The sequence below is a fragment of the Hypanus sabinus genome, chromosome 19 (genome assembly GCF_030144855.1).
Source record: "Hypanus sabinus isolate sHypSab1 chromosome 19, sHypSab1.hap1, whole genome shotgun sequence".
NCBI lineage: Eukaryota > Metazoa > Chordata > Chondrichthyes > Myliobatiformes > Dasyatidae > Hypanus > Hypanus sabinus.
The window spans coordinates 966,399-976,411 of record NC_082724.1 but is presented as its reverse complement, the minus strand read 5'-3'; the positions used below and the strand labels follow the sequence as shown (position 1 = coordinate 976,411).

General features: G+C 43.5%; 1 protein-coding gene across 3 annotated transcripts in view; it reads right to left on the bottom strand.

The window, feature by feature from the left end:
• Positions 1-1,864: 1,864 nt before the first annotated feature.
• The window catches only part of LOC132377648 (hyaluronidase-2-like), a 32,572-nt gene continuing 24,423 nt past the window's right edge, over positions 1,865-10,013 (bottom strand). For 2 of the 3 annotated variants that reach the window (XM_059943839.1, XM_059943840.1), the window contains exons 3-4: positions 9,160-9,249; positions 1,867-7,821 (exon numbers count right to left, since the gene is read on the bottom strand). In XM_059943839.1, the coding sequence (XP_059799822.1) occupies positions 7,438-7,821; positions 9,160-9,249 (474 nt within the window). In that variant the 3' untranslated portion in view covers positions 1,867-7,437. Of the gene's footprint in view, positions 7,822-9,159; positions 9,250-10,013 lie in introns of all 3 variants that reach the window. The other variant, XM_059943841.1, reaches the window with a different exon arrangement.

Below are 10,013 nucleotides of genomic sequence, written 5' to 3'. Positions count from 1 at the left end.
TATAGACCACCCAATAGTGACAGGGACATCCAGTAGCAGATAGGGAGACAGATTCTGAAAAGGTGTACTGATAACTGGGTTGTCGTGATGGGAAATTTTAGTTTCCAAAATATCGTTTGGTATGTCCCTAGAGCAAGGGGTTCAGATGGGGTTGAGTTTGTTGGATATGTCCAAGAAGGTTTCTTGACACAATATGTAGATAAGCCTACAAGAGGAGAGGCTGTACTTGATCTAGTATTGGGAAATGAACCTGGTCAGGTGTCAGGTCTCTCAGTGGGAGAGCATTTTGGAGAAAGTGATCACAATTCTATCTCCTTTACCATAACATTGGAGAGGGATAGGTACAGACAAGTTAGGAAAGTGTTTAATTGGAGTTAGGGGAAATAGGGGACTATCAGGCAGGAACTTGGAAGCATAAATTGGAAACAGATTTTCTCAGGGAAATGTATGGAAGAAATGTGGCAAATGTTCAGGGGATATTTGTGTGGAGCTCTGCATAGGTACGTTCAAATGAAACAGGGAAAGGGTGGTAGGGTACAGGAACCGTGGTGTACAAAGGCTGTTGTAAATCTAGTCAAGAAGAAAAGAAGAGCTTACAAAAGGTTCAAATAACTAAGCAGTGACAGAGATCTAGAAGATTATAAGGCTAGCAAGAAGGAGCTTAAGAACAAAATTAGGAGAGCCAGAAGGGGCCATGAGAAGGCCTTGGTGGACAAGATTAAGGAAAACGGCAAGACATTCTACAAGTATGTGAAGAGCAAGAGGATAAGACGTGACAGAATAGGACCTATCAAGTGTGATAGTGGGGAAGTGTGTATGGAACCGGAGGAAATAGCAGAGGTATTTAATGAATACTTTGCTTCAGAATTCACTATGGAAAAGGATCTAGTGATTGTACTGATGACTTGCAACAGACTGAAAAGCTTGAGCATGTAGATATTAAGAAAGAAGATGTGCTGGAGTTTTTGAAAAGCAGCAAGTTGGATAAGTCATCGGGACCGGATGACATGTGCCCCAGGCTACTGTGGGAGGCAAGAGAGGAGATTGCTGAGCCTCTGGTGATGATCTTTGCATTATCAATGGGGACGGGAGAGGTTCCGGAGTATTGGAAGGTTGTTCCATATTCAAGAAAAGGAGTACAGATAGCCCAGGAAGTTATAGACCAGCAAGTCTTACTTCAGTGGTTGGTAAGTTGATGGAAAAGACCCTGAGAGGAAGGATTTATGAACATTTGGAGAGGCATAATACGATAAGGAATAGTCAGCATGGCTTTGTAAAAAGCAGGTCGTGCCTTATGAGCCTGATTGAATTTTTTGAGGATGTGACTAAACACATTGATGAAGGTAGAGCCATAGATGTATTGTATATGGATTTCAGCAAGGCATTTGTTAAGGTACCACATGCAAGGCTTATTGAGAAAGTAAGGAGGCATGGGATCCAAGAGGACATTGCTTTGTGAATCCAGAACGCCCACAGAAGGCAAAGAGTGGTTGTAGTTGGTTCATATTCTGCATGGAGGTCAGTCACCAGTGGTGTGCCTCAGGAATCTGTTCTGGGAATCTGCTCTTCGTGGTTTTTGTAAATGATCTGGATGAAGAAGTGGAGGAATAGGTTAGTAAATTTGCTGATGACAAGGGTTGGGGTGTTTTGGATAGTGTGGAGGGCTTGTACATATTGTAGACCGTGAAAGGGACTTGGATTTATACACTGGACAAGGTGCATATTGTAGACTGTGGGAGGAAGATGGGATTTGTACTCTGGACCATGTACGTACTGTAGAATGTGGGTAGGATGAGGATTTATCTGGGACTATAATTTATCCTCTGTAAAAAATGTCTAACCTGAAAATACTGCAGAAAATGTGTATGAGCGAGAGAATATTTATTAACTCTTCAAAAGTCATCAATCGACCATCACAAAATAAATCTCTAAAAGAACAGATCCCATTATTTCTCCAACAATATTTATCTAAGTTTCCATATTTGCAAGAATCTGATTTGTTGGATACCACTTTGAAGTTGAATCCTTTAGTGAGAGGTTCTGTTAGCAGAATTTATAAGTTACTTTTGTTTCAAAAAGAGGACCTCTCACTAAAGATTAAACAAGATTGGGAGAACTTAATATGACCTTTGTTAATAAAATTGGTTGTGAGTTTTGAAAAACCTAATTTCTTCCTCTATATGTGCCAATCACTGTTTAATTCAGTTTAAAATTGTTCACTGTTATTATTTAACAAAGGAGAGACTATCTGAAATATTCCCTAGTGTAGATAACCACTGTGATAGATGTAAAACTGAAGTAGCTACTTTGTCACTTAGTTTCTGGTCATGTTTTTTATTAAAACCATTTTGGAAATCTTTATTTTCTACAATTTCTAAAGCTCTGAAAATTAATTTACAACCTAACAGATTGACTGTTCTATTTGGAATAGTTTCACATCATATTCAGAGTATTTCATCTTCGGATCATCATGTAATTGCACTTGTTACATTATTGGCAAGAAGGGCTATTTTATTAAAATGGAAAGATATTTCTGTCCCTACATTGATTGAATGGTTTTCTCAAGTAATGTTATGTCTCAGTTTGGAAAAAATTAGTAGAACTTTTGATCCCCGATTCAACTTTGAGAGAAGATGGGGCTCTCTTGCCAAATATTATCATTTAATTTGAATTACTTGATATGGTTTCCTTCCAATTTTATTTTATAAACTTGGTGGTGGGTATTTTGAACGTTTTCTAGTTCCTGGCTTCCATCATTCCTTAAAGTGCCTGACCCTTCACCAGAAACAGGCCCTTTGGTCTGACTCATCCATGCTGACCAACATGTTGATCTGGATGGATCAGTGTTTCGATGTTCTGATGGAGAGTTGTAATTTCCCTTTATTTTTTAAGCTTGCACACCAAGCCCAGCAAACAAACTTTGGAACAAAGACTAAAGATTTAAGTTTTCACTACAGATTCGGCAAGTTCTTTTAAGCAGTAGTGGGGGAGTAAGAGATCAGCTTTGGCCTTGACATTGGAGCCTAGTGATTGTGTCATTTTGGGTCCCTGGAGGTTTCACAACACTGCCTGGAACGAGCTGCATGGGGTGGTGGTAGCAACAGGTACATTTTGACATGTGATGAGGATGTTAGGAGAATTCAGGGTGACTTGGATAGGCTGGGTGAGTGGGCAGATACTTGGCAGATGGCGTATAATGTGAATAAGTGCGAGATTATCCACTTTGGGAGTAAGAACAGGAAAGCAGATTATCTGAACGGTGTACAGTTGGGTAAGGGAGAAATACAAAGAGATCTCAGAGTCCTTGTTCATCAGTCACTGAAGGTGAATGAGCAGGTGCAGCAGGCAGTGAAGAAGGCTAATGGAATGTTGGCCTTTATTACAAAGGGGATTGAGTACAAGAGCAAGGAAATCCTCTTGCATTTGTACAGAGCCTTGGTGAGACCACACCTGGAGTATTGTGTACAATTTTGGTCTCCAGGGTTAAGGAAGGACATCCTGGCTGTAGAGGAAGTGCAGCGTAGATTCACCAGGTTAATTCCTGGGATGTCTGGACTGTCTTACGCAGAAAGGTTAGAGAGACTAGGCTTGTACACACTGGAATTAAGGAGATTGAGAGGGGATCTGATTGAAACATATAAGATTATTAAGGGATTGGACAAGATAGAGGCAGGAAATATGTTCCAGATGCTGGGAGAGTCTAGTACCAGAGGGCATGGTTTGAGAATAAGGGGTAGGTCATTTAGGACAGAGTTAAGGAAAAACTTCTTCTCCCAGAGAGTTGTGGGGGTGTGGAATGCACTGCTTCGGAAGGTAGTGGAGGCCAATTCTCTGGATGCTTTCAAGAAGGAGCTAGATAGGTATCTTATGGATAGGGGAAATCAAGGGATATGGGGACAAGGCAGGAACAGGGTATTGATGGTAATTGATCAGCCATGATCTCAAAATGGCAGTGCAGGCTCAAAGGGCCGAATGGTCTACTTCTGCACCTATTGTCTATTTGGACTTTTAAAAGGCGTTTAGATGGGCATGTGAATGTGAGGAAAATAGAGAGAAGTTTAGTTATCCATTTGTTTACTAATTGAATTGACACAACTTTGTGGGCCAAACTGTGTTCCTGGGTTGTACTGTTCTATTTCCTCTGCTGCAGTTCAGGGACTGCTTATTGACATTCAGTCATTTTGTTTATTATGAACTCAGTGTTTTAAGGCCAATTTAATTGGTGCCGTTTCTCAGATTGACACATCCATAGAGGTTCTGTTAAGAATGGAGGCTGAAACCTGCTGAGACAATCAGCCACAAGATCCAGTCCCTTCCCAACCTACCAGGTGAACATTTCCATCATGATTTGAGGATTGACGAATGAGGTTGCTATCCCCTTAGACTCGGAAATTGCACACGTTACCTTTGTTCTTCAGGAATGTGAAGGTTTTGTTCATTTCTTTGGAATTTTATTTATTTTTGTGATATGGGAAGAAACCAGAGTGTTCCTGAATAAAGAAAAGCAACTTGTACATTGTAAACTGATGTTTTGTCCTCTTCTGAATGTTTACTTGCTAATAACTGTTGATTAATATTGGACTGACTAAAGATCTGAATTTTACACTGCTCTTGTGAAATTCCCACATACTAGAACCAATGGTGATGAAAACAAAAGGGACCACAGACATGGGTATCTGGAACAGCAACAGATTATTGAGAGGATAGTGTAGCAAGTATCAGAAATGGATGTTTCAGGTTGAGATCCTACATCAGGTTTTACTCAGAATCTTATAAATCTTTATTAGGTTTCCCTTCTGCCTCCAGCGCTTCAGAGAAAACAGTCTGTCGAACCTCACCTTATGGCTTATGCCCTCAAATCCAGGCAGCATCCTAGTGAACTTCTTCTGAACCCTCTCCACCTCCTTCCTGTAACAAGGAGACCAGAACTACACACAATTCTCCAAATGTGGCCCTCGAAAAGTTTTATACAGCTGCAGCATGGTGTGCTGACTCTTACACTTCCCCTTGGGAATAAAGGCAAGCATGTCATCTTCTTTGCCTACAACCCTAACTTTGAGATTTTCACTCAAGATCACTCTGTAGACCATTGCTTCCCAGGGTTCAGCCTCCATCCCACCCCAGTTCCCTCTGCCCACCTTCTTAAGCTAATCACCTCTCCTGGGGCATAGGCTGCCAACAGCAATGTGCCAGAGTTCTATATCCTGGGCCAGTCTTTCAAGTTATCCCCAGGGTGTATCCATCTGCTTTCCTCTCTCAGGGATGAGGTCCTTGGAGTTTCTGTAGCTCTGGGTTTTACGGGATGGAATTGTTAGCCCCATGCCCAAACCCCCTCCTTTCACAGCTAGGCTTGGGACTGTCCATGGTGCTTGCACTTAGCACCTTCCTCCCCCCATCCTACCCATCCTTGCTATATCATGGAAATTTGTGCTTGCAGTCATGACTGATACTTTTTCCCTCTGCCAATGCACCTCAGTCCACTTAGTTCTTCCAGTGACTTGACCTTCTTAAAAGCAACTGGTAAGTAATCTAAACTGGCAATTTGGGAAATCACTTGGAAGACAGTGGAAGCAATTGTAAAGTTATCTTCATTAATAAGATCAATTGATAAATGGTCTTCATTAGTACACACACCCACTCACACACATGCTACAGAGGAGATAACAGCCAGTTAAGCTACTGACCACGTGGTTGGGATGTGAGAGGAAACTGGAGCACCCAGAGGAAACTCACCAGGAAATGTTTAACAATGATATCAGTTCCTGTTTCTTAAGCTCTGTTGGAAGCTGGAATTTGAAGGAAGCCTGCAAGTTTATTTTTAAAGTCACAACAGTGCAAAATAATTTGTATATTGTAACACCAGACTCAGTCTCATGTTGAAGGTCAGTTTGCAGGGATGTTAACCCCTTCCACAGGAAGCTAACAGGGATGTTAACTCCTTCCACAGAAAGATAACAGGGACGTTAATCAGTCCCTACCTTTCTACGTGGAAAAAAATCCAGTACCTTAATCTCCTTCACCAACTTCCCTACTGCTAAAGGTAGGATCACAGTTTAGCTCTGGACAAGGAGACAACACCAGCTGTCCTCGGTCTCTCCCACAGCCAATGAAGATACAAAAATCTCCATCAGTGCTTCAGCAACCTGCACTGTTGCTTCACCTAACAGGATAGATCCCATCCTGCCCTGGAGATTTATCTGCCATTCAGGTTCTCTGGTTTCCTCCCACAGTCCAGACACAGTTAGGGGGTTGTGTGTTGTGTGTTGCTTGAATTTCCAGCATCTGCAGATTTCCTTGTGTTAGGGGGTTAATTGGTCATTTTAAAGTTGACTGATTAGGCTAGGGTTAAATAGGTGGATTGCTGGGAGGCCCATTCCACACTGTATCTCTAAATAAGATAATCTGCTCCAATGACTCAAACCTTTTCCTTCCTGATACAGACTCTTAGCCAACAGCACAGAAACAGGCCATTCAGCCTAGCACATCTGTGCCAAGATGCCAATTTAACCCAATCCCACCTGCCTCATATCCCTCCATTCCCTGCCTGTCTGTGTCACATACATCTCCACCATCACCATGGCAGCACATTCCAGACACCCACCACTCTGTGAGGGGGGGGGGGAATCCCTTTCATCTTAAACCTAAGCCTTCTAGTATTTGACATTTTTATCCAGACAGAAAAATTCTATTTACTGTATATATACCTCCGATAATCTTATAAACCTCTATCAGGTCTCCCCTCAGCCGCTCCAGAGAAAACAACCCAAGTTTGTCCAACCTCTCACTGTAGCCCATGCTCTCTAATCTAGGCAGCATTCTGGTGTCCAACACTCATATCTCCGACTCCACACTCACAGAAATAGATTTCAGCTCTTTCCTTCAGTGTCCTCTTGCTTCTAATACTCAAGAGTTACAGATTTTTATTTGCAGTTTGTCTTTTGCACATTGATTGTTTCTCAGCCTTTGTTTGTGTATACTTTTTCATAAATTATATTATATTTCTTTTTTCCTTGTAAATGCCTGCAAGAAAATGAATCTCAAAGTAGTATATGGTAACATATACATACATGTGACAATAATAAACCAATTCCGAGTGTTTCAGCAGCTGTTGACCTCATCAGCGTGGCTGTCATTAACACCTACAGCACACGGTAACCCATCACAGAGTCTGTGTCCTTGGCAGTAAGATCCTGGCTTCAGTAAAGTAATTAACACTGATCAAAGTCACACCCCCTTCAGTGGGGGAACGAGGGGCAGCAGTGATTCCACAGTCATCACCATCTCCCAGTAACCACCAGTTACTGTGGCCACCACAGCACCTGATACTCACAGAAATCTTTGGATGTGAAATACTGTTTAAACACTGTCCCTGCAGAGGGGCTTCAGAGGGAACAGCAACTGGAGAGGAGAGGGGCGGATGTGCCCTGCAAACTGTCATCACAGGAGCAGAGCAAGCACCAGAGAGAAGAGAGGGCTGAGAGCGCAGGGCAGGATACGTGGCCCAGTGCTCTGTCCAGTGCCACAACGCTGACCGGACCAGCCCCGGAAGCAGTGGCATTCAAAGTCTTCCTGAAGCCGCAGCTTGTCGCTGTAAGTCAGGGCCCCAGTAACATGGAGCTTAGCCTTCTCATCAGGACTCTTCTTGATCTGGAAACTGTCTGGGTTGAGGTGCAGGTAGGTCTTAGCCTCACTGTCCCGTCGCACACATCTCCCGTGGCCCGCACACAGGTACTGACTACAATACTTAGTCGCTGTGCTGACATTCAGGAGGTAATGACCAAAGACTCCTTCCACATAATTCTTCATCATCTGACAGCGTTCCTGTGTGCACATCCATAGCATCATCAGCACACAACTCCAATTCTCACCCCGGCCCACCCCGACCCCCAATTCTCACCCCGGCCCACCCCGACCCCGACCCTGCCCAATTCCAACCCATTTCAATCTCAACCTGATCTCTGACCCTGACATAATCCCACTCCAACCTCAACCTGTTCCAATCCAAACCAACATGCCTTCTATGCCTGATGGGATACCTCCCAGACTGACCTTTGACCCACACAATCCTCAACCCCCAAGATATCATCTAACCCTAACCCATACCACCGCTCTGCTGTTTGTGATATACATGCTGGATTATAATGTAAGCGGCTGGGTTCGTAAACTTTCAGGTGATACAAAGATCAGTGGTGTTGTGGATAATGTTGAAGACTGGTAAAGAATACAGTGGGAAACAGATCAGTTGCACACGTGGGTGGAAAAATGGCAATTGGAGTTTAACCCATCTAGATGTTGCACCTAGGTAGGTCGAATGTAAAGAGGATGTACACTGTTAATAGCTGGAGCCTCAACGGTGTTGATGTACAGAGGGGTCTTAGAGTTCTAGTCTGCAGCTCCCTGCAAACAGCTGCACAGGTTGACAGGGTGGTAAAGAAAGAATATGGTAAGTAATTAAGTTCAAAAGTCTGAAAGTTATGTTGTAACTCTATAAAGTTCTAGTTGCATCTGGAGTATTGCATACGGTTCTGGTCGCTCAGAATGATGTTGAGGCTTTGGAGAGGGTGCAGAAAAGGTTTGCCAGGATGCTGCATGGATTACAGGGCATGTGCTATCACAAGAGGTTAGAAAAACTTGGGTTGTTTTCTTTGGAGCACCAGAGGCTGAGGGGATATCTGACAGAGGTTTATAAGATTGAGAGGCATAGATAGATTGGACAGGGAGTATTTTTTTTCTCAGGGTTGGAATGTCTAATACCAGAGGACATGTAATTAAGGAAAAAAGGGGCAAGTTCAAAGGAGATGTGAGGGGCAAGGTTTTTCTTTAAAAGACTCAAGAGTGTTGTGTATATGGAATACGCTGCCTGGGGTAATGGCAGAAACAGGTCAATAGGAGCATTCAAAACACTCTTCAATAGGCAGATGGATATGCAGAATATGAGGGATCTGGACCAAGTTCAGGCAGAAGGAATTAATGTCGTTAGGCATTTTCAGCTTGATTAACATGTGAGCCGAAGGGCCTCTCCAGTGCTGCTACATGTATAATCTGACCTCCAGCTGAACACTGATGAGCCCCACCCAACCTCTGACAATCTAACCAAAAAGAGGAATGGGGGTTAGAAAAGGGGGAAGAACTCCCCCCACCCCCGGCTGTGACACTTACCGCACTGTTGCTGTAGTCGGTGTCGCCCCAGAAGATAATTCCTGCCGCCCCCAATGCCGCAGTCTCCCCAATGGTGGTCACCAGGTCCCGCTGCCCACAGCAAACCCAGAGAATCAGTAAAACCCCTTCCTCACCTCCCCAGCTGCTCCCCTTCTCAGCTCCCGACCCCATCCAGCTCTGCAATAACCCCCACTCCCATCTCCTGGGATACACCCTACCCTCACAGACACCAGCCTTCCGGGTGTGGGGACAGGACAGATAGCAAACATCCCACCCTGCAAAAACCTATTTCAGGGAGGTAGTACCATCAATTTGTGGAAGACTCCTGGGAGAGGTGGAATGTCTGCAATAGAGTAGCTCCTTAGCAGCCAGCCAGCTAGTTTAAATAACATTAGCTAAGGAATGAATGAATGACACCTGTTAAACTCACCTCAACATGTCTTTTACATTTTAACCCACCATGGGCAATAGAAAAGTCACTGTTGCAAACAGTGCAGTGAGCAACACTGTCATTATTTTTGATCCCTATTAGGAAGGGGTACACTTTAGTGTAGTCTGGGGTGAAGTATGTTTTATATATTCTTTTTTTGGAACACTCTTGCCATGTCTCAGGCTCTCTATCTGTATGTCGCTCGCTCTCAAAAAAAAATCAATTTCCGGGATATTATACATAACTTGTCAGGGAGCTGCTATCAATATGCAGCAGACTTCCGGAACTTCCGGAGAGGTGGGATGTCTGAGATAGGGACACAAGCAGACAGGCAAACCCAGACCATAAGCTAAGAGCAGAATTAGGCCATTTGGTCCAACGGGTCTGCTCCACTATTCCATCATGGCTGATTTATTATCCCTCT